General features: G+C 27.9%; 2 protein-coding genes and 1 pseudogene across 3 annotated transcripts; 2 read left to right on the top strand and 1 right to left on the bottom strand.

Moving 5' to 3' along the window:
- The first annotated feature begins 1239 nt into the window (after positions 1–1239).
- LOC148566334 (uncharacterized) lies at positions 1240–2705 on the top strand (annotated as a pseudogene).
- A 5811-nt stretch (positions 2706–8516) lies between these two features.
- LOC107644694 (3-hydroxyisobutyryl-CoA hydrolase 1) lies at positions 8517–16270 on the top strand. Of its 2 annotated transcripts, XM_088486417.1 has the most exons (14): positions 8517–8617; positions 9451–9531; positions 9907–9975; positions 10470–10533; positions 12157–12236; positions 12315–12398; positions 12691–12775; positions 13499–13584; positions 13925–14046; positions 14778–14838; positions 15129–15230; positions 15352–15453; positions 15542–15583; positions 15663–16270. In XM_088486417.1, the coding sequence occupies exons 1-14, from the start codon at positions 8573–8575 to the stop codon at positions 15801–15803; spliced, it is 1164 nt and encodes a 387-aa protein (XP_088342543.1). In that variant the 5' UTR covers positions 8517–8572; the 3' UTR covers positions 15804–16270. The 2 variants fall into 2 exon arrangements, with proteins under 2 accessions (XP_088342543.1, XP_088342544.1); XM_088486418.1 differs by lacking the exons at positions 8517–8617; positions 10470–10533 and adding an exon at positions 10534–10610 and having other exon boundaries at positions 9470–9531.
- Positions 16271–17612: 1342 nt separating this feature from the next.
- On the bottom strand, positions 17613–20074 carry LOC107644696 (secoisolariciresinol dehydrogenase-like). The gene is made up of 2 exons (XM_021103169.2): positions 19974–20074; positions 17613–18414 (listed from the first exon to the last, which is right to left on the bottom strand). The coding sequence occupies exons 1-2, from the start codon at positions 20009–20011 to the stop codon at positions 17637–17639; spliced, it is 816 nt and encodes a 271-aa protein (XP_020958828.1). The 5' UTR covers positions 20012–20074; the 3' UTR covers positions 17613–17636.
- Between the last annotated feature and the right edge of the window lie 5838 nt (positions 20075–25912).

Here is a 25912-nt window from a genome sequence, read left to right as displayed (position 1 = left end):
TGGCTTATTGATTATATTGCAAATTGATTATATTGTTCAATTTAGAATATGGTTTTATGTGAATTATATATAGGCTTTCAAATTGAGGTTAACTTATCTGTTCATGTTTATTGCAACCATGTATTTCATATTAGTATGTATATTATATAGCTTTCGCATTGTTTATTGATTTTTCTTCTTTGAGATCTGCAATTTTAATGATTTAGTAATTTAAAAATAGTATTGTAACTGTTTTTGCTTTATGTATTAAATAATCTTTGAATTTTTTTTTGTTTAGTTGGTTCATTTTAGATATGGAATATGAAACTCCTATTGTAAAAGTCAAGGCTCATTTTTTCTTGATTTCACCTCTTAGCCTATTTTAACAGTTATCATTTGATATGCTTCGGTTACTTTTTAGTTAAGGATAGTTCAATCATCTTTATTTTACATTAAAGAATGAAATCCAATTTAGTATTTCTTTTAAACAAAGGTGCAATTCCATTAAAAGTTATTCTGCTATCAAGATAGAATTTTCTATCAAGTATCAACACATAAAAGACATGAGGTATCAAATTTAAAGGGCATTATGTGAATTAAAAAGAAATAATAAAACTTATAAATTAAAAAAAAAAGTAAGTCTGCCTAGATAGAGGTTCAGAATTTAAATTGATTGCGTTTTATTAAGAGAAAAATAAGAAACAGTGAGAAAAAGAAAAAAAATAAGAAAAGTGCTCCATAAAAGATTTTGAAAACAATCTGATACCTTCTATTGCACTAATAGATAAAAAGTGAGAGGTGATAAGATATTTAAAAATATTGCTATACATGCTAAGAATTTGTAAATTGTTACTCTTTTATTTAGTTACTTTTTTTATTGTATTATTAATATTGTTAATGCTAAGAATTGATGAAGTATGGGTTGAACTGAACTAAAATAAATAATTGAATCTTTTAAAAAAAAATTTGTTTTGTTCTATTTTATTCTAAATTACTTAAAATACTTTGTTAATTTTTTTTGGTTGAATTTCTTTTAACTGAATGGTTAAATTGTTGTTGTGGCATTGAAGACAATTTTTGAATTTTTGTTATGTTCATATTTTTTGTTCAGATTGGACTATTAAATTTTGTTGTTGAACTTGGATAATGATTGTAATTGGCATTAAACATAATTTTGTAATTTTTGTTAAATTATTAAATTTTTTATGTGATACTGAACTGACTTGTTAAATATTTATTGTTTGATTTTTTTTAATAGAAATGGCGGCGAATCAAGCTAATACAAGTGAAAATTCGACTAACAATTCAACTTCTCAATCAGGAAGTACAACTAGAATTACTAGTAAAAAAAAAGTTATTAAGGATGCTCTTGGAAGTAGAACTGATATAGGATGGGAGCATGGGATATATGTTGGAGAAGATGAGAAAAAAATACAATGCAAATATTGTCATAAGATTTTTTCAGGAGGAGTTTATAGATTGAAACACTACTTAGCGGGAGCTCAAAAAAATGTTGGAGCTTATACAGCTGTTACTGATGAAGTTAAAAAGCAAATATGGGATGTTGTAAGTGGATTGCAAGTAAATTTGATCAAGAAAATAAATATGGGTGGAGCAAGTCCAACTGGAGCTACTGCAAAAGGTGACATTGGTGTTGAAAAAAGAAAGAGAAAAGAATTGGAGGGCAACATATTCAAGAAAATGCACATTAGTACTCAATCAACAATCAACAATATATTTAAGAAGAATTTTAGGGAGGAAATATGTTTAGAGATTAGTGCTTTTTTTCTACAATAATGGTATCCCCTTCAACGTATCAAAGAGTGAGAAATACATCAGAATGTTTTAGAAAGCTGTAAAATATGAAATAGGATTCAAGCCACCCTCCTATCATGAAATAAGGGTTCCTCTTTTAAAAAAATATATGAAACTTGTTCAACAATCACTAGAGAAACATAGAACATATTGAAAGCAAGTTGGTTGTACAATAATGACCGACGGTTGGATAAATAAGAGAAGATGGACCATTTTAAATTTTTTGGTTAATAACTCTAAAGGGACTATATTTTTGAAATTTATTAATACCTCTCATATTACTAAGACAGCTGGCAAAATTTTTAAAATGATAGACGATGTGGTTAAAGAGGTTAATGAAGAAAATGTCATTCAAGTTGTCACCGACAATGCGGCTAATTACAAAGCTGCAGGAGAAATGTTAATAAAAAAGAGGAAAAAGTTATTTTGGACGCCTTGCGCAGCATATTGCATTGACTTAATGTTAGAAGACTTGGAGAAAAAAGCAACACTTCACAAGGACACGATTTATAGAGGTAAAAAGATCACTACTTACATATATGCTAGGACTGCTCTCATTTCACTACTACACATCCACACCAAAGAAAAAGATTTGGTGAGGTCGGGTATGACCCGTTTTGTAACTTTCTACCTTACTTTGGGATGCCTCAATGACAACAAAACTTCCTTAATAAGAATTTTTTTTTTCTGATCAATGGACTTTTAGTAAGTTTGTAAAGATAAAAGATGAAAAAATAATTGCAAGTGTGGTGTTGGATAAAATGTTTTGAAAAGAAATGGTGATTTGTTTGAGAGCTGTCTACCCTCTTCTTCATGTGCTTCGTACGGTGGATTTAGAAGAAAAGCTGGCAATGTGGTTTATTTATGAAGAAATAAAAAATGTAAAGAAAAAAATACGAAATGCATTTTAAAGAGTTGAGACAAGATAAATTACTTAATTATTTTTTTTATTTTATTAATGCATGAATAATATTTTTTATTTTGTAATTAATTTATTAATTTTTTTATGTGTTAGTTACATACCTATTTGAAATATTATTGATGTAAGATGGGGCAACCAATTTCATAGGTTATTGTATGTTGTAGGCTATTATTTGAATCCTCAAATTCATTATAATTCTGGTTTTAAAATTGCTTAAGAGTTGAAGTAGCAGTTTTATGATTGTATAGAAAGGATGATAGAAAATCCAGATCTAATTACTAACATGGATGTTCAACTTAAAAATTTTAAGACCCGAAAAGAACTTTTTGGTCGTAAAATAGCTCAAAATGCAAATTCTACTAAAACTCCAACTCAATGGTGGGATTCTTGTAGGATCAGCATCTAAAACTTCAACAATTCGTAATTCGTGTCTTGAATTTGATATGTAACTCATATGGATGTGAATACAATTGGAGCGCCTTCGAGATGGTTAGTATTTAAATATAGTTTGTATTTTTTCTATAAATTTGGTTGTTAGTTCTTTATTTCTATCTTATTGTTTGACTAATGTTTTTTATATACTTTTGAAAGGTTCACACAAAAAGAAAAAATCGTTTGAAGGCTAAAACCATGAATGATGTTGTGTTTGTGATGACAAACTCAAGATTGACAAAGAAAAAATAAATTAAAAAAAGTCTTGATTATGACGATAGTCTTGTTGAGTTAGACTCTGATGAAGATTAGATTGTTGCTGATGAGGATGGAGAAGAAGAAGATTTGGATGCTCTGATTTCAGATCCTGATTTAAATAATGGAATAAATGGTAATAAAGTTGTTGGTGCTTATAAGGATCCTTTAGCAATTTCTTATCTTGACGATGATGAGTTTGAAGAATTTTTCCAAAGATCTCCTCCTCCTGTTCTTGAAAATGAAGATTATAATGCGAAAGATTTTATGATTAATGAAGAATAGAATGATTATTAAATGACTTATTTAGACTTTAGTTAATTAGTTGTTCATTGCTACTAGTTTGGTTAGTTTATTTGCTATTTGAATTTCTTTTGGTGTCGTATAAATTCGTGAGTTGTGAATTTGTGTTTTGATTTGTAAGTTGAGTTGTGAATTGTAACACCCTAATGCTTTTAAACTGAGTTAAGCTTTATTTGGGTTATACTTAGTAGCTGATATTCAAAATCTTGCGAAATTTTTCTTTTAAAACAAATGTGAAATATTTATATAAAATAATTTATAGATAAAAATATTGAATAACTAGTTTTTATTAGAATATTTACTAGTTGAAAAATATAAGTGGATTTGAAAATACTAACATGAAAAATCGGTGTGCTAAACTATGAAGGCACAACAATGACAAGCTTTACTCATACCAAATAAAAAGGGAAACATAATAGTTACAATTGCAATAAGTCAATAAGGATAAAACAAGACACATATGAAATCCTAATTTTCTTAATTTGTTTAACTATAGCTAAAACAATCGCATATTCTTCCTTTTTAAGGTAAACGTTTAATGTTTTGTATCTACGTCCTCGATGGCTTGCTCCCACTAGTGCACCTGTCTTTTCACCTCAACTGTATTACTTCGTACTACATCGTTCCTGAAGATGGTACGGAGAGAGGGGTGAGAAACAAAAGTTTCTCAGTAGTTTTTATCTATATGGTGTCATCGTATCCATCCCCAGCCACTCCGAGTTTTTAAAATAAAAACAGTGATGATGCAATGTTGTTCAATTATTATTTTTAAAAGTTCTTATTTATTCGGAGTGGTGTGACTTTTAGATGCTTCTCGTTTACTTATGTTATGACATGTGTAATGCATACAAAATGCCTATAGCGTTAAAACATATAAATGTAAACTCATAAACCTTGGTATGATATTCTCATAGGCCATAAAGCAAGGCAAAATAAATAATAAACAAGAGAAGAATAGTAACATTGCCATAGGTAAGTCAAACAAAATAGATCTGAATAAAATAAAGACCTTAAACAGTATCATACATCATACAAAAAGGAACTTTGGATAAAGAAGGATCTTTGAATGAAATAATAAACATAATCATAAATTAAAAAGGATAAAAGAAGAACAATCATGATCACACTTTTCATTGCACTTTTCATTACTTTTTCTCATAGCTTTTATGGAAGGTATTGAGCTCAAACCGGTATAAAAGGTGGGAGTCCCCTTCCCTTACCGAAGGTTCTTATCCCAAACGTTTTGGCGATCACCTTCCCTTACCGAAGGATCATCTCGATCGATCACCTTCCCTTACCGAAGGATCATATCGATATCTTGTCTTTGGGGGTCACCTTCCCTTACCGAAGGATCATTCCCTCAGTTCAATTTACAATCAAGGTTATTTAGACATACACAAGAAAAGAGTTATATCAACAAAGGTATCTTTATTATATAAAATTGATGGGAGTCCCCTTCCCTTACCGAAGGTTCCCACAAGTTTGCCGATCACCTTCCCTTACCGAAGGATCATCTCGATTATCTTGTCTTTGGGGGTCACCTTCCCTTACCGAAGGATCATTCCCTCAGTTCTTTAATGCACATAAAATTGTTATTATAATACATAATGCGTATGAAGGAAAGAGACATTCTACCATGACATGCAAATAAAGCTAACATCTATGTTCGAAAACATTTAAAACATGACATATAAAAATTAGCACAAAAATCCCCTACCTCGAGTGAAGTTCCGCTAGGTATTCCGATGTAAATAGATGCAGTTTGTTAGTGAAGAGAGACTTGTTTCATGGCTAGACTTTGTGTATACTAGAATATTTTTTATAGAAAAAGGGAATAGAATGAGAAGGGAAGGATTAAATAGCTCTCAGGTATGTGCAGATTATGTTAGGAGGCATTTAGGTGAAATCTTCAATCTGGATCGTCACTTTGTGAGCCCTATAATTTTTTCTACGTTTGGAATTTGGAATTAGCTATTAGAGACAAATTTATAGAGAATTGAATTAGCTTTAAAACGAATCTTAAACGAAGTCAATCGGATAACCACAGCTTGAGATATTCTCGAAATACTGTTAGTATGTCAGGCTGGCTGATAAGAGCGCGATTTTCTACTCTAAACTTGTAACCGATTTATCTACCTAATTTAATTTAAATTTGATTTTATACTGAACTTAAGGGATAGAGCTAGTGTTCTTATCTTTTCATATAACTAAATATCATTCAAATATAATAAATATAGAATTAATTATGGCTATATTTTAAAAGGTTGTTTATTGTCGGTTAGAGATTTACTACCACTAGTGCTTTCATGTGTTTAAATTTTAAATTCAAATCTTAAATCATTACCATTTTAATTAATTAATTAGTTATTAAATAAATGACTTGATTCAAAAAGTTGGGATGTTACATGAATTTATGTTATGAGTTGTGACTTTTAACTTGTTATAGTATATATAATATATTAGTTATAGTCTTTTAGATAATTTAGTTTATTTGAGATTTATTTTATTATCTGTGAAATTAATTTTTGCTATCAACATTTTCATAATTTTTATATTTTATGAGTCACATTTACGTTCCGTTTTACGATTCAACGAATTACGATTCTGAACTAAATTAACGAATCGAGATAAAAACTACTATTTCATTACCTTGTCTACCTAGCAAAATTTTAAATTTACCATTTTAAATTAAAAGAAAAAACGCTTACAACTTAACTACCCGCTGATTGTCGTTTTCTAGTTAGACCCATGCAAGCAATTTGATGATATATTTTTCTTTTTCTTTAGCTTTCATGGCTTACTCAATACTCATAGCTTTCTGTATGTAAGTTCCCACCATTTAATTTTATATTGCTTGTGTGTTTGAGTGTTGAACTGGTAATAAATATCAAAGAAGAAGCTTACTTCTATTTTAATTTTTTTTTCTTTAAATAACAGACAAAAATCATTCATAAATAAGTAGTTTGTCGGCACTTCTATATTAAATTTGATTTAATAAGAATCAAAGCATTCTAAATTCTAGACTAATTAATTAGTCATTTATAACTATTCCTTGTTAGCAACAACATACATACATATACTCATTTGTGTGCACGCATCTAATAAATAAATTAAGAATTTAAATTTAGTAGATATAGTTACTCATAACATGGTATCAAATAAAACTTATATATATGACAAAAAAAGTCTAATATTTAATTATTTTTAATTTTTTTTTCCTGAACTATCAATAATATCTATATATCTTTCACGTCAAAAAGTCAGAAATTTTTAAGAGCTAATAATTTTTAGTAATTTTGACTAATATTTAATTAAAAATCTAAAACAAACATCAAATTATCTTTAATAAATAAATTTTATTAATTTATATATATAAATTTTAGTAAATATAAATACAAATTATATTAATTTATGTGTACAAATTTTGATAAATATAAATATAAATTATATATTTTTTTATATAAATTTCTATAAATATAGATGCAAAATATTATTAACTAAATACTAACCTAAAATAATAATATTTATTTGTTATATATCATTGCTAATTAAAAAGTAGCACTTATAATGTTAAAATGTCATAAAATCTCTTTTTTTTTTAAGTTTAAATCGAAAAAAATATATAAATAATTATATTTTTAATATGCTAAAATTTATTTATTTATAATAATAAGAATAAACTTTAAACTTTTCGTTTATAAAAAATTTACGAAAATATTTGGTAACTAAAGAAAATCAGCCAAAAATAACTATAAATTGCTTTATTTAGCATTCATAAATTATTGTGATAATTAATGAATGCTAAATAAGACAAATTTTAGCTGTTTTTTTTTTTTTTGTCTCTTTAACATTACCCATGAATGCTAAAAATTTAATACCATGTGTATAAGATAATATAACTTATTCCGCTTTAGAATTACTCACGCGGTATTGAAATTAAAGAAAGTTGAGAAAATGAACCACCAGTCATCCATCCGTTACTTTAGTAATCCAATATAATTCAATGCAATTGAATCAAATTTATTATATTAAAACATAATTCAAACACAAGTTTAATATGCATATGATACACATTAAAAAAAATGAAATTGAAATATAATTTCTAATAAAATAATATGACAATTTTTTTGTGAGAATAATACACCATTATTAAAAATTTGGTAAATTACCATAGGACGAATACCTTTAATTTACTAATAATATCTCCATTTCTATTTATTCACCGGGACAGATTTCTGTCCTATAAAAATTTTATGAATCTTCATATCCGTTTTTACAGATATTTTTTTGCCATTCCTATTCAAGTAATTTAAGAACAAAATATCTCAAAAATAAAATAATTATTAAGGTAAAATCATTCAAAAATCTTAGTTTCTTTTTATTATATATACTTTTTTTTTTCCATCTTCGTTAATTCTATTATCTAGGACCTCTAGAAACAAAACTTAAAAAACGAAGAAAATAATGGAACATCAAGATAATACATTCTCCAAATATAAATTAAAACACAAAATTAATAAATAAAATAAAGATCAGAAGAAGCTAAGAATAAGAAGGTTCGTTGCACGTGACTTATAGCTAGTGCATTGAATCTTTCGACGGTGTTCTTTAATTTAATTTTCTCATCAACCAATAACGGTTCATATCGTAGACAATTTGAAAGCTCCGATCCATTGAAGCCTTGTTATTTTATATTTTTATTTATCGTTTTGCGTGTTAGTTCACGAGCGTTTTTTTCATTATTATTATTATTCTTGTGATTATTTATAGAGATGGAGAGAGTTGTATTGTGCTCAAACATGCACTTCTCTATATATCACATTCACAATTGTCTCATTATATAGAACAGAACTAAATTATTGCACCATGGCTCTCATGAGTTTTAAGTTTGATACACAACCAATAAACCAGGTTGTTTTTCTCTCTTCTTCTTCAAGTCTTTTGTTTTGAGTAATGTTATTAAGAGTTTTTTTTTTAAATATTTTTAAAATATTTTATTTATTTTAAATTCTAGATCTTAAATGATAATCTCTTAATTCTAGATTATCCTAAATTATAATTCTTAAAATAAAAAGTTAATATTGATTAATTAAAAGTTATCTTTTCTTTCCTATTATGATATTCCTATTACCATATGTTGTAATGGTTAGAACCCTGGATAAGATATTAGAGATTAGAAAATGAAAAAATATCTATGTATTTACTATATGTATCATAAGTTACAAACTAATTATACATATAAATTCAACTATAAATTAAATTTAAGTATCTAAATACTATTTTAATTAATATTTAAATAATATTTCAACAGTAATAATGATTGATTAAATTGTTCTTATAGTCACCAAAAAAAAAAAAATTGTTCTTATGATTTTACTAAAGAAAAGTATGAGGAGCCAATAGAATATTTGTATAATGTGTACAATGGAGGTTTATAGAGTATTAGAGATATAATCATTAGTGCTACATTTTTCCATCAGCGGAAGCTTTTGGGATGAGTGGTATCATGACATGATATTAGAGTTCTAGATCCAAAAGGTCAAGAGTTTGATCCTTGGTGAACAACAACTATTTTTTTTATCTTCTCTATATAAAAAAATTTTACAAAATAAATTCAGTTATGCGTTTTATATTAATAAAAATATTTGAGTCAACTATATCTATAGAAGTGTAAGTACACATTATGAATTCTGTAATTTAGTGATATATAGTTCAACTATATGAATATGCATGTCTCCTTGCAGGTACTTTCCGCTGGAAATTCTGCTGTGAAGTTGGTGATACTAAATAGGCCTCACAAGTTAAATAGCCTTAACTATGAAATGGTAAGTAATTTAAATATTAATAATTTGCAAATAAGTATACTACATCTACACGTATAATTTATAACATATATTAGTATTTTCTTAACCATCAACATTCGTTTTTTATTAATTAAAAAATAATTTAAATACACAAATAATTATAGCAATTCATATTATATAATGCACGAAAGTGATTTTAATTTGCGCACTCTCTCCTTTTATTATTAGACCTCAGTACTTGGGAACTAATATTTTGCCTGTGATTTCTAACCCTTCAGCAATTGAACTATAAAATATTTTTTTCATACTTGTCTTTTCGTAACACTTTGGAGCCACTATATATTGTCTATAGAAAATAAATATAATAAGGGTATCTTTCATTTTACTATTTTTCAGGTTTCTCAAATTTTAAAGAATCTAAGGATGTATGAGACTGACTCCTCAGTTAAACTTGTAATATTGAAGGTAATTAAATCGTCATTTAAAATATATATGTACTTTCTTGTTATTAATAATTTGAATAAAATATGTTTTTTATTCATAACATATGTATGTAATTTTCTTTAAAAATATTTTTAATATTTAATTATATTTAATTTTATCTTTAATATTTTTAATTTGTATCAAAATTATCTGTAGATGCTAGTTTTATCATCTAAAATATTATGAACAACATAAAAAACGGCTAAAAATAATTTTGACACAATTAAAAAATGTTAAGAATAAAATTAAAAAATTAAAAATATTAAGGACAAAAGATTAAATGAAATTAAACATTAAAAATATTGTTTAGAAAATTATAAATGTTAAAAATAAAAATATATTTTACCAGTTTATCCTAATAATTTTATTATTATGTTTACTTTTATAATTCAAATTAAACAGTATTTGCCATTTATATATTGATGGTGGACTTATATATATGTTTTTGTATTAATATATTTCCCAATGGTAATTAGGGAAATGGAAAAGGATTTTGTGCCGGAGGTGATGTAGTATCTGTAATTTCTTCCTCACTCACAGGTATATATAACTCACCTAGGATCTACGGATACTGACACGCGAGATGGGATATGACACGATACGGGATACGCTAACACGTAAATTCTAAAATCTTATAAGATACGGGACACATATATATAAAATATAAAGTATTTTTTAGATAAATCGTAATAATATTTTGATATTTTATTGATACTAAAATATAAATTAATTTTTTTAATTATTTTTAATATCTTATTTTAATTATATCAAGTATTTAAAATATTTTTTATTTTAATAAATAATAATATATACTATATCTAAATTTATTTCAAGAATATATGTTAAGAATAAGATTGGACACGCTGACACGTGATGGTATTTAGGTGTATTCAAACGTGTCTGGAGAAGAATTTTTTACTTTTTATTAAGACACGGTTGGATACAGCAGACACGCGTGTTAGACGAGTGTCGTTTCCAAAATGTGTTCGACACGCGAACACGACAACTCAGCAAAGTATTCGTACTTCATAGTAACCCACAAATAAAAACCATCAACATACATACATAATCAAAATAGGTAAAATTTCGATTTAATTTTTGATATTATGATTTTGATTAAATAAGACGGTTTTCATTTATTTTTTAAATTTTCAAATTTCAATTTTAACCATATTGAATATATAACGTATAGAACAAAACCATTTTTTTACAGTCAAATTGAATAAATACTAATAAACTCGACTCTTATTCATTTTTTTTAAAGATAAAACGATTTTTATAAAAAAAGATACTTCGGTCTCTAAAATATTATTTTAGCACAATACACTTCCTTTGTTAAAAAAATTATTTAATAATAACAAAAAGTAATTTTTTAAAGAATTTTATTTATAATTTATGAGGGTTTAAACTCCTCTCTCACAAATTTTTTTAAAAACTATATATTAACAATTACCACCTTCTACATCATTATTATTATTATTATTATTTTTATCTTTATTATTTTAATTGTACAATCATATCTTGTCATTATTATCGTTATCTTTTTTACTGCCATCAATACTAATATTAATACCATAATATTTGTTTCTTTCATTTTTTTATAATGCTATTTTTTCTTTTTAAAAAGTATGATCTTTATACTGTAATTATTTTTTTTTTTTGACATCACTGACAATAATGATCTTTCTTCATTTAAACATTCTTAATAAAATAATTTTTCAAAAATGAATTTATATTAATAGTTTGTTAAACTCAACATATTATAAATAAAATCCCTACAAAATTTCTAATTATCTAGTAGACTTTTTTAACAAAAGATTTGCATGTCCTAAAATAATAAAAAATATTTGGTAATCAAAGAAAATCAGTCAAAAAAGCCATAATTTACCTTATTTAACATTCATTAATTATTGCGATAATTAATTAATACTAAATAAAGCAAGTTTTGACTGTTTTTTGTGTATACCTAGCATTACCTTAAAATAATAATGCTGTAGGCTAAAGTGTCCCTTTATTTTAGATAATATCGCTGTGTCTTTCTAAAAAATAACAAAGACCGAGTTTGATCTTTATTTTAGTGAAATTCATAATGAATTATTAGGTGGTTTAAATTTTTCAAGAGATTATATTATTTTGTAACCCTTACTTGTTGAATCTAAGCAGGACACTGGACCTATCCTCTGAAATTTTATGGAAAACAACTCATTTTGGACCATTTGGCAGCGACCTACAAAAAGCCTCTAGTGAGTTTTTAATTATTATTATATATTCTTCTCCTTATTATTAATACACTACATTTTTATATTCAATTGTTGAAACAGGTATCTGTGATTAATGGAGTGGTTATGGGAGGAGGAGCGGGTCTTTCCATGAACACAACCTTTAGAATTGTAACTGAAAAAGCTGTATGTTTCTCTAGAAGATAAGATCAATTTCAGTCCACTTACACATTCTTAAAATTTTAATACAAATATAATAAAAAGCTATATAAACCTAAACTAAAGTTTCACTAATTTAACTTGGCATTGATCTATAAAAAAACATGTATATATTGACATTTGATGATGACGACGATGATGATGAACTATCTTAGCATTGATCTATAAATAAATGTAATGACATTTGATGGATGGCGATTATTATTATTATTATTATTATTATTATTATTATTATTATTATTATTATTATTTGTTGTAGGTATTTGCTATGCCAGAGACATATATCGGCTTTTTTCCAGATGTGGGTGCAAGTTACTTCTTATCTAGGCTTCCTGGCTATTTTGGTAATTAGAAGCTTACATGATTCTCATTATAAAAAATTACCTGAATAAGGATTGATTTTTTTTTAAATTGATTATTAAACTTTTAGAGACCGATTGTGGTCGCTAAGCTTAAAAATAATTAGCGACCGATTTTTGTCCAAAACTACTAAATTAGCATCAAACAATATTGATTACTAAATAAATTAATCACTATTATATTACTTAGTAATTGATTTAGCGACTAATTATTTGCATGGAACAATATCTTTTTAGTCTATTTTTATGTTGGTTGCAAAATTAATAACTAAATTAAAAATAAAAATCGATTTAGCAACTGATTGACCCGTAGCCTAAAGTTTTTTTTTTAATTACTAATTCGGTCGCTATGTTAAAAAAATAGCAACCAATTTTAGTGACCAATTAAAATCGATCACTAAATCGGTTGTTAATTTCTGTTATAGGAATTAATTTGACTATCAATATTTTGTTGGTCCTAAAAAATAAATCAATTGTTATTAACGATTGATCTTATTGATCATTAAAATCGGTCCCTATTTTAAATATAATTCATATATCTATATATAGTGGATTATAATTCATATATATGTGTAATATTGTTATAAAATTACTCATTTCAAAAGTTTAGAAGGATAGGTATAAAATGTCTACAATAATTTTTAATTTTTAATTATTTTGATTAATGAAAAATTTTAATTATTTATTTTGCCAAATTATTATATGTAGGGGAGTACCTAGGATTAACTGGAGCTCGTTTGGACGGAATAGAAATGGCAGCATGTGGATTAGCTACACATTTCATCCATTCTACGGTGAAATTATGAGTTAAATTAGGAAAAAAATTAGTTAATATCAGTTAGTTCTTTTTAAATGATTATTTCTTTTATGCTAAATTTTAAATTCTAAAAGTAGTCTTTTTTTTACAATTTTTTTTTTACTTTTAATCAAATTAAAAAGTATTTTTAAATATTAAAAAAATACTTTAATTATTTTAAATTCTTTTATTTCAAAGCTTCTCCAGAATGGAAGATTTGCCTGTAATTATTGGATTCGTAACGTAACCATATATTTATTTCAATTTTCACATTGTAATTTGAAGTATCATATTTTGTCATCAATGCTATATTTTTTGTTTTTTATTCTATGTAATAGAAGCTTAATGCATTGGAAAATGCCCTACAAGCTATTACTTCTTCAAATGTATCAACGGTTTCTGCTTTAATAGAAACTTTCACAGAGAAACCAACTGTGAAAAAAGATAGCCCTTTCAAGAGGTAATTAATTAAGTCAACAAGAAAATGTTTATTCTAGTTTTAGTTAAGATATTTGAGAATTGATACAATGCATGTTAACCGTTAGAATATATTCAAGATAAAAATGGTTAATTGCACATAAAAAATTAGTAATAAGATCAGTCACAATATATTTATATTTAAATATACGTGTATATATGATTTTATTTATTTTTAATTTTGTAAGTAATTTTAAATTAATTTTTTCATAAAATAAAAAAATTGAATATTCTCTATGACTTATAACACTTGTTTAATTATTATTAAAAAAATTTAAATATATTATCGTAATGATAATACAATTGAGTTTTTTTAATGACAATTGAATAAGTAGTTATAGAAAATACTCAACCTCCTATTTATGAGACAGTTAATTAAAAATTATTTATTCTATATTTCAATTCGTATTTTATATGAGTAACTAATTAAGTAAATAATTTTTTGTGTACATATAATATAATTATTTTTTAAGATATTATAAATTAATATAATTTCTAGATATATTTCATATTAATTTCATGTTTATTATTTAGTTTGATATTAGGATGATTTAATCTTTATGATCAAATTATATCATTAACTTATAAGTACATACTTTATTTTTTATTATGCATTCAGACAACATCTGATAAATATAAATTTAATTTATTATTCTTGAGTTATTATTATAAATTCTAATATGTAATGAATCCTATTTCTACTATGAAAAATAGATTGGAGATTATAAACAAATGTTTCTCAAAAGGGACAGTAGAAGATATAATTCAATCTTTGGTAAGTACAGTAAAAATATTATCGGTATACTAAAATTAATCATTAATTTAATTAATTTATATATAAATACATAATTATTAATTCTATTTTTTGTGAGTAATTATTTAATTCTATTTTAATATATATTTTATATTTCAATGTATAATTTATATAAATAATTTATTTAATGGCTTTTTTTAATCCTTAGCATAGTTGATTTATAATACATGTGCATGTATATTATTTAGTATATCTGTTACGTTGAAATTAAACTTGGAACGGAACTATAATTTTTAAAATTATTTATATAGGAAAATGAATTAGAAAATGGAGCAGAAAAAAAGTGGATAACAAATGCATTAAACTCTATGCGCTCTTCAAGTCCCATGAGTCTCAAGATCTTCTTAAAATCTGTAAGTATATATTACGAGAAAATATTATATCCAAAATAAATTCTTTGTTATTGAAATTTTATTTTTTGCACTAACTATTAATTAGTGACTGAAATCATGAATTTGCATTGATATTTTTCAGATCAGAAAAGGTAGAATACAAAACATTGAACAATGTCTTTACAGGGATTATAACATTGCTAGCCATCTCTTTAAAAGAACAGTGAGCAACGATTTCTACGAGGTGAATATTTGAACAATTTTCCCGCTGAATAAGCTAAACAATTCTCTCTCTCTCTCTCCAATTTATTCAAATTAAAACATGTTAATAGGGTTCAAGAGCAAAGCTGATTGACAAAGACAACAAGCCTAAGGTATTAGATAAATAATTACTTGGCTTATAATTTTTTCCTCCCTTATTAAGCTAAGTGTGATTTTCATACTTTGAACTAGTGGGAGCCTTCAAAGTTAGAGTTGGTTAGTGAAGAAATGGTGGAGCAACACTTTACAAATATCACTGATGATGATGCATGGGAGCCTTTACAACTTCCTCAAAGATTCCATTCTCCAATCATAACTGCCAGCAGATTATAATTATTAAATTCAAGATATAAGCTCTGGTGGGTGAAGGTTAAGTGAGAAAAAAAAAAAGGGATAAAAATTGAAGGTTAATTTTAGTTATATCCAAAATCTTGTGCTCATATAAACTAAAGCAATTTATAATACCATATGATAACAAGTAGAATGCTAGGAAGCCAGTAAATTTTGTGATTTGTAGCCATTAATTAATTATTATTGGTGATTTTTATGGTGTGAAATTTTATCAAAGGGTGTGAGATTACTCACTTTGCTTTTGCTAGTTAAGTGCTAGCCAAATTTCAATAAAATTGCTATCTAAACTTTTTCTGATAATAAAACAGTATACTATAGATTGAATTATGCAACTAATTGATAAAGTTACGTTGTTGTTATATATATATATATATATACTTCTTTTATTCATCTTGGGGCTCAATTTTATGGAAATAGAACCTATATGTGCGCTTTTCATCGATATGGAATCAAGGGGGGCTAAACATGTATGTGGGGCAGATTTTTGATAGCTTTTGGGAGAAGAACTCGGACCGTCCGAGTTCTTCGTTAGTGAATTTCTCTCTCCGAAAACGCATGGTCCGATTTGGGATGGTGGAGAAAAAAATTTTGGTGCATATAAATCGGACCCTCCAATATGCTTGAGTTGGAAGATGAACTCGAACGGTCCGAGTTGCATGTTGAGAGTGTGAGTTGATGAAGACTGAAGTCGGACCGTCTGTTTTGACTAGGGATGGCAATCTTCTTCATGAACCGGGATATGAAAACGCTGGAACTCGGAGGGTCCGAGTAGTGAGACCCCTGACACCACACCCTGGTGAAGTCCCTCCCTACCCCATAATGCTGTCCAACTCCACTCGAGCTCCAATAACGAAAATAAAAAACGTCATCTTGGAATGTGAATTATATATATAATACTATTGAAAAAATTATTTTTAATGATTATTTATTTATTTTTAACTGTAATAAAAATAGTTGTTAATATATTTACTAATAATTAGATATTAATTATTTTATATTTTTATCATTAAAAGATTTTAACGATAATTATACAATTATTAGTAAAGATTTTTTAACTATTGCAAAAAATATATAATTTTATTATAACATGCAATAATAATGACAAATATATAACTATCACTAAAATATACATTAAATAAAATATACAGTAATTATTATGTTATTGTCACTAAAAATAATATTTGTTGTGGCGTAATATATATATAAGTTTTTACTTGATTTCTAATGTAATGCATTAGTTTAATAATATTTAACGTAATAAATAGATAGCTATTATAAAGTGTTATATCCGTTAGAAATAAAAGTAAGGATATTGTCACTGTTAGAGTGTTGAACAAGAAGGTAACTATAACACAACACTCTACACAGAGCACCAACTCTCTCATTCCTAAAGATCTGCAACTGGCTAACTTAACCACTCTCGTCCAAGATAGCTTGAATATGATCATCTTCTTAAAAGAGATAATCAATTACAAAGAGTGAATCAACCAATTTTCAAATGGAAGACTAATATTTAGCAATGGTAGAGGTTTCTTTAACTTATTTAATTTTAATTGAGTTTTGAGATCTGAAAAATATAATTAAGTAATTTGAGATTAAGCACCAATACCCTTCATAAAGATTAAACTAACTATGATATAAACATAAAATTTACTTAGTGCCAGGAAATATGAATATTAAGTAGCTGGAAGCAGAGACAATAAAGATTTCATAGGAAGAGTGAATCAGTTATTACATTATTGACTGACTCATCAGAACGACATTAGAAAGATATATATTTCATAAAAGAGATGACTATGAATTGAAGATTCCAATTTAAGATTGTGAGAACACACCAAAAATTGGATTGATTGTAGTAAAACCACCATCCACAGCTAGATTATGACCACTGATGTACTTGGACTCATCACTAGCCAAATACACTGCAGCTTGTGCTACATCTTCTTCCATCAAATGAACTCCTTTAAGATTCGAATATACATTTAAGCACCCTTCCTCATCAAGTTTGAAGAACTCTTTAGCTGCATCATTTGCAATAAAGTAAGGAGACAAGCAATTCACTCTTATGCCAAATTTTCCAAGTTCAGCAGCTGCATTCTTTGTGAGTCCAATTAAGCCATGTTTGGAGCTTGTGTATGCATGAGTTGCAACCCCTCCAACGCTTGAACTTACACTCCCTACATTTACAATACTACCCTTTTTCTCTGGAATCATCACTCTAGCTGCATGCTTGATTCCCAAGAAAGGTCCTGTGACGTTAACTCTAAGAACGCGCTCGAATTCGGACACATCATTGTTTATAATGCTAGGATTACGATAATCATCTATTGTTGCAGCGTTGTTCACAATTATGTCTAGTTTTTGATACTTTGATACTGCTATGTTAACTGCATTCTCAACATCGGTTTCTTTTGTTACGTCGCAGTGTGTATAGGTTGCGAATTGAGCTCCTATGGCATGTTGGAGGGCGAGTCCTTGTTGGTCTCGAATGTCGGCAATCACAACCTTGGCGCCATTTTTGCAGAACAGCTTTGTCATACACTCACCAATGCCTCTAGCCCCTCCAGTAATCAAAGCCACCTTTCCTTCAAGTCTAAACAAACATTTACAGAGCTGGTTCAAATACTTGAAAATAAACTATGGTACCACATCTACCAAATCATGAACTGGAAATACATATATAAAAGATAATAAATTTGCCATCATGATGACAACACACTCCAGAGTAAACTCTTATAAACCAATTTGGAATACAAACGATTACTTAAATTTGATTAATTTTATGCTCCAACTCTCATCAGCCTAAAATAGTAATTGGCTCAAGAACGTCTCTCAGATGTATGCTAGTCTATAAAAGATATAACTTGGATCATATTTACGAAGGTTTTTAGATGAATTTATTCAAATTCTTCATCCAAATACTATAAATAAAAGACTTAATATATACACTATATAATCATAATCTTTATATCTTTTGGGCCTTAATTTGATCTTTAGAGTCTTTACACAATTCGTCTTAAGGGTGCTCATGCAAAGACCCAACCCAAACTTAATCGATTTGAATCAAATCTGATTTGAACTCATTCGAATCTAGTCAACCATAAAACTAAAAAAATTGATTTGGCTAAATCATTTAATTAGATTAGGGACAAAGTTCAGGCCACCGGATCACATTCAATTAAATGGCCAAAAATTAAAAAAAACACAGATTAGGTCTTTCGGGAGTTAGGTTAAAATTAATTATATTTTTTAAAATTATTTATTTTAACTAAATTTTAATTGGTATTGATATTTGTGTTAATTCAAGTGAAAAAGAAATTAAGCCCACATTTAGGGTTGAAAATGGATCAAGCCAGCTCGAGCTCGACTCGTTAATAGCTCAATAAGCTAAATTTGTGAGCTGGTGAGCCAAACTTAAGATTGAAATTGAGCTCATAAATTAAATGAGTCGAGCTTGAACTTGGATAAGTTCAGCTCATTAGCTCGTAAAATGGCTCGATTATATAAATATATACATTTTATATGTATTTAATCTATACTTTTAATATTATATATATATATATATATATAATCTTAATTATTTGAAATTTTATATTTATTTTTTATATATAATTTTGATGTAAGATATAAATAAAAAAGTTATAATTTATTGATCTGATAGATAAATAATATATAAAATTGATATTTTTAAATAATTTTTTTAAATATATAAGTTATAATTTATAATATAGAATTATAGATTATATTCCTATTATTTGAGCCAGTTCGTGAGCTTTTCGGTGAGTCGAACTTAAGCTTAAAAAATAGGCTCAATTGTTAATGAGTCGAAACGTGAGCCAAACTCAAATTTTGTGAGCTGAGCTTGAGTTTGGTCTAGTTCAACTCAACTCGATCCACTTTCAACCATACCGACATTCATTTTATGTTTTTATTATTAATAATCTTATAAATTTAATTCCAATCCCAATAAGATAAGTTCATGTAATTTAATTCTGATTGATATATATGCATGTGGAGATAGATTTCTCTGTTGAAAACAAAAATTTAAGAAATCAAGTTTTTATTTTTTTTCCTATGAAGAAATTCACCCCAAAACAATACACACATACATACATAAGCTAGATAACATACATATTGGTTCCTAATCCATACCTTTTTGCAAAATGTGGAAAATGTGAAAAGCCTGCCATAATAAGAGATCGCCGCAAAATTATTACAAGACTTCTTAAACACACAAACTTTAAATACAATTGAAAGTTGAAACCATGAGCAGAACCTCTCCAACTTATATAGACAAACAAAATTTTATCCATATACGTGCATGCATATACTAAAACATTTGAGTTCTTCATTATTTAATTAATTACCATATGTACAGTTCTTAGACCCAGTGTTCTGAGAACCGGACCGGACCGGCCGGTTCGACCAGGTTAACCAAAAACCTGCCCTCTTACCGGTCCGGTTGATGGCAAAAACCGATATGCAAAAATTGGTCAAAAAACCGGTCAAACTGGTAGTTAACCGGTAAACCGGATAAACCAATCCGATTTTCAGGAGTGCCGGTTTGCTATTTCTAACCAAAACTGCACCATTTTGATTAATAAAAATTGGGGAAAACTGAAAAGAAAGCCCAAACGGGCAGAGAGATAGACACCCCCCTTTCCCTTCTCTCTCTCTCTCTCACCAAAATCCAACCCTAAAGCCAAAACCTTGCTAACACACACCAAAGTCGCGCTGAAGGAGAAGGCGGCGAGAGGCAGAAGACGACGATAGAGCTCACATAGTGGGGGACAGAGGAACTCGCAGCTTCAATCTCTGGGAGAGGAAGCGCATGCACCGTCGGAGATGAGGGAGACGATCACGACAGAACAGAAAGGACGGCAGAGTCTAGAGAAGAACTGGACGCTGGTGGCTTCTGCAGAACGGGACGGTGTTGGCCTTCTGGGAGTGTGACGGACTGGAGGTGGCGACTGGACAGTGAAGAAGAAAGGGTATTGATCGAACTGAACTAGGTTACAGGCGAGACGAAAGGTTCGAATTGGTGGCGCTCAGTCGCGGAAAAAAATCCGATAAACGGCGGTGAACGATCGCCTCGATCACTGTCGAGTGACCAAATTGATTTGGGGATTAGGGTTTCTCTGTCCATCGTTGCCTCTCCGTTTTTTGTTGCTTGCTTCTTCGACGTCGTCAACGGTAAGCTCCTCCAGTGCTTCTTCAGTTTGATTTCTGAGAGTTGATTGCTATTTTTCTGGAATATGTTGATAGTGAATCGTTGTTTTTCTGGGTTATATGCTTGTTATGTGACTTAAGTTTTTTCATTGTTCATTGTTGTTGTGAAGAGAGCTGGATTGTTGGTATTTGATCTGACTTTTGGACTATTATTGTTGATTATATATAATGTTCTGAGTTATTTTTGTGTTGTTGTTATGATTTTTGGACTATTATTGTTCTGACTTGGTATTTGTTCTGATACTAAATTAATTTATTAGTTATTGACTTGTTGCTGAGTAAAATTATTCAGGAATTTTTCATTTTGAAGATGGAATAACGAGACAGTGATCACCAAGTTAAAAATTTTAATATATTTATTTTAATATTTAATTAAACCGGTTCAATTACAATTTAACCACGATTAACCATTAAACCATTGAACCAATACCTCTATCGATTTATTGACCGGTCCGGTTCTCAGAACCTTGCTTAGACCAATTATTTGTAACAAATGCAATAATTTAATTTTAATTTTAATAAATTTATTTGAAAAGTACTTGTCAAATAGGCATAACCATTTATTATTGTGACCCGAGTGAAAAAAGACATACCCCACAAAACCAAGTTGGTTGGGCGTTAATAATTATTAAGTTTAACAATCATGTGTATTAATATTTTAATAGTAGCAACTAGGGCGGCAAAGCGGGCCAGCTCGCTTTGTTTTGGCCCGTTACATATGGGCTGAGTTTGTTATCCCATCTTGTCAAAAGATGAATTGACAAAAAAACAGATCGACCTATTTTTTTATTTAATATTTGATTCAAACTTTAAATTATAAATCATGAAGTGGATTCACAATGTATTCACAATCCCTCACTTCATCAATTACATAAATTAGTACCATCATTCTATTAATTAGAAATATATACATAATCCTTCAATAATCAGCATCATCATTCATCAACAATTCACCATTCAATAGCATTTGAGTTCAATAAAATTATTAAAGTTTTGCATCACAATTTATTAATTTTACAATAATTTTTGTAAAAAAATTTAAATAAATAATAAAATTAATTAAAATTATTTAAAATTAAAATTTTGCACCACAATTTATTAATTTATTTACTGTTAAGTTCGTATGATTGACGCATGATGAATATTTATGTAAGGAATCTGGTATTATAATTGCAGATAGTTAAATAAGAATGATGAAGATGAAGAAGATTAAGGAACAATGAAGAATATGAGAGAAATGGAATTTTATTTTTTCTACTATTTCTTATACTACAAGATGTATATAAGTGCCATTTATAAGAAAATTGATAACCAATTCTATTACTTTTATCACAATTTTAATTCTAGCAGAATTAGTAGTTATTTAAAAATGCTACATATGTGCTAAAAATTACTCACTAAATAAATTATTACGTGTATATATATATATATATATATATATAAACTAAATAAATACACTAGCATAATTAAACCTGTCATATAATATAATAACTAAACATGTAATAAAACAATAATTAAAATTGTCTATAATAATATAACAAAAAAAAATTGAAACATTAAATACGTATTTTTATATGTGATAAATGATTGATGGCTGATTTTGTATACATATATATATAACGTGATAATTGGTAATTATTACTCTAATTATTAGTTTCAACAACCAACATGTGTATTACTAGTAGAAGCAATATTATTTATTTATTTATTTATTATTTATGAACGCCAATGAAAATGATGGATAAAATGTTTTATGCCTCTTATTTTCTAGCTTTTATTTAATGCTTTATGCCTCTTGCATGCTTATCAAGACTTAATTTGATAAAGACAAAAGGTGTTATGTTTTTTAAAGATATAAATTTTGTCTTTAGTGTTTGATAATTTATGCCTCTTGCATGCTTATCAAGACTTAATTTGATTGCATGCTTATCAAGACTTAATTTGATAAAGATTTTTCAAAAGGTGTTTATGTTTTTTAAAGATATAAATTTTGTCTTTAGTTTGATAATTTATGCCTCTTGCATGCTTATCAAGACTTAATTTGATAAAAAATTTTCAAAAGGTGTTATGTTTTTTAAAGATATAAATTTTGTCTTTAGTGTTTGATAATTTATGGCTCTTGCATGCTTATCAAGACTTAATTTGATAAATAAAAAATGTTATGTATTTGTATTTATAATTTTTAAAAAATAAGATGTTTTAATTTTAAAAGTACTTAAAATAAATTTTTTTAAGATTGACTTATATTTATTAAAAATTAAAAAATCTAATATAATTTTATATATTAATTAATTTTTAATTTTAACTCTTATATTTATTTCTATTGTAGTATATTTGTATTTTAAAAATTATTTTACTAAAATTAATTATTATTGTTTATACTCATTAAAAATTATTTTTAATTTAATTTATCGAATATAAATGTTATAATTTTTTAACTTATTAAATAAATTATTATATATATATATATATATATATATATTAATTTATATATTTTTTAACTAAATAAATACACTAGCATAATTAAACCTGTCATATAATATAATAACTAAACATGTAATAGAACAATAATTAAAATTGTCTATAATAATATAACAAAAAAAAAACTGAAACATTAAATACGTATTTTTATACGTATGTGATAAATGATTGATGGCTGATTTTGTCTACATATATATATAACGTGATAATTGGTAATTATCACTCTAATTATTAGATTTAACAATCAACATGTGTATTGTAACACCCTAACACACAGAACCTTACGCTTAAGTCGTAAAGCAGATGTGGCAAGGTATTACGATCTTTAAAAGAGAAGGATATGTACATAGATATAGTTGAATGAAATCATATCTAGGAGCCTTGAAGGATAAGTTAATCAAAAACGATAAACAGAAAATCGTGTCACATTCGCATGGGTATTTGTAAAACGGACAGGAAAGATCAAAAGGAAGCTGAAAACATATATACATATCAGAGTTCCAAAACTTAGATAACAAGCTCCAGATTCGACCTGCGAAGCTAAGGCCGGCCAGAGTATATGATTATATATATATACAACCCAAAATAAAACTCAAACCACAAAGTAAACCCCTGTATCTCCAAGTCGACCTCTAGGAGGGACAAAACACAAAAAGTACATGTGGAGATTCTATAAACATTTATACATAGCCCAAAATCAAGATATAACAGTCAAAAAGGTAGTTCTTCGCTTGAAAGGAGGATATCCAGACGCTCAACGAGGTGTCTCTCGACCTGCATCTGAAAAACAACAATATAGTATGGGATGAGAACCGGAAGTTCTCAGTATGGTAAAGGTGCCTGCATAGTTAATGTAAAAGGTCTCGGGAAAGCCAGAGGCATTCCTAGAACTCCGACACTCAAAATCATTCTTAAATAAAATAAACTAAACCAAAAGTTAGATAAGTTATCTAAGGTGTTCTAGTTATGAATCTAACTTTAACTTAATACTTCACTTTCTGTCGCCTCCAATCCTCCGAATCACTGGTGGAACAACCCTCTCCCCTCACACCTTCGTCAAGAGGAATTTCTCAGAAAACATACACATACATTTCAAGCAAGGAAAGCACAGATAGAGAAGCATTTACAGCAAGTAGAACAAGTAGCGGATAAGCAGAATTAAACAGTTAAGCAAACCAAAACAATGCACACGCAAGCAAACAAACAAATGCATATGATGTATGCCTATCCTATGGCTGATGAGTCTCATCTGTCGGTTATACAGCCAACCCGACATGTTCTGGTAGTTAACCATTGGACAGTCCCTCTGTGCGCGCATCCCCAAGCTCAATAATATTTCATGGAGTTAAACTCCAAACTCAAATATAATATTCAATGGAGTCACACTCCAAACTCAATAATATAGTATTCCATGGAGCCAAACTTCAAGCTCAATAATATTCCATAGAGTCAAACTCCAAGCTCAATAATATAGTATTCCATGGAGCCAAACTCCAAGCTCAATAATATAGTATTTCATGGAGACGAACTCTAAGCTCAAATATAATATTCAATATATATATATATATGCCCATGGGAGAATCCGGGGAGTTAAAGTGCTCGGTCACATCTTGCGACAGAGGGTCAACAAATAGTCTCAGATACACAAGCCACATAATAATCTCTTTCCTTTTTAGAATAACACCTCAAATCAAAACTCTAATTCTTATAGAAACTTTGGCAGTATCTCCTCTGAAACTCGAATTTCTGCCACCCTTCAAGGGTCCCAACTACAAAACCAAACACCTCTCAGTCATTCAAATCATTTCCAGTAACAAATTATTTCAAAATCAAACAAATACCAATATTAAATCTTTTCCTAAAACCAACCAACTTCAATAGCAAATTATTGACAACAGCTAAACCACTCATTTTATACCATATATACATTCAGTTCATTCCTATCTTAAGGTCTTCTAGCCTAAGTTTTCACGTGACATTAAACATTAACTACGAGAAACCAAAACCATACTTTCGTACGGAATCAAAATATTCAAAGCTCTGGAGAAGCTTTCTGACCGAGCTATCGAAGAAGAAAACGTCCAAAATCGTCTGTGCCTCCTAAAACTCTCGTTGGCCAAACTCAAAGGATAGAAGAGCTACGTCACCTTCAACTTTCACCGATCAAAAGTGGTGCCAACGTGTAGAGGAGGAGGATACGAATACTTTTACTAGATTAGATTTTTTATTGGAGTTACGGATTGTAAGAAATCGAAACCGAAAGTTTAATGAGGTTTACGTTATTTCTCTCGCTCCTCTCTCTATTACTCTTCTCTCTCGCCTCTCATTCCTGTATATACATACATATATATATATATGGCGGCGCAAGTATAATAATGATA

This window comes from Arachis ipaensis, chromosome B5 (genome assembly GCF_059453495.1).
Source record: "Arachis ipaensis isolate K30076 ecotype BB chromosome B5, ASM5945349v1, whole genome shotgun sequence".
Taxonomy (NCBI): domain Eukaryota; kingdom Viridiplantae; phylum Streptophyta; class Magnoliopsida; order Fabales; family Fabaceae; genus Arachis; species Arachis ipaensis.
This window is presented reverse-complemented; position numbering and strand designations above follow the sequence as displayed.

Excerpts from the sequence above, each read along its gene's own strand:
- LOC107644694 (XM_088486417.1), top strand. The coding sequence starts at position 8,573 with ATGGCTCTCATGAGTTTTAAGTTTGATACACAACCAATAAACCAG. Across the intron at positions 9,532-9,906 it reads ATAGCCTTAACTATGAAATG|GTTTCTCAAATTTTAAAGAA; the intron begins GTAAGTAATTTA and ends ACTATTTTTCAG. Across the intron at positions 12,399-12,690 it reads GAATTGTAACTGAAAAAGCT|GTATTTGCTATGCCAGAGAC; the intron begins GTATGTTTCTCT and ends TATTTGTTGTAG.
- LOC107644696 (XM_021103169.2), bottom strand. The coding sequence starts at position 20,011 with ATGGCAGGCTTTTCACATTTTCCACATTTTGCAAAAAG. Across the intron at positions 18,415-19,973 it reads TTTCCACATTTTGCAAAAAG|ACTTGAAGGAAAGGTGGCTT; the intron begins GTATGGATTAGG and ends ATGTTTGTTTAG.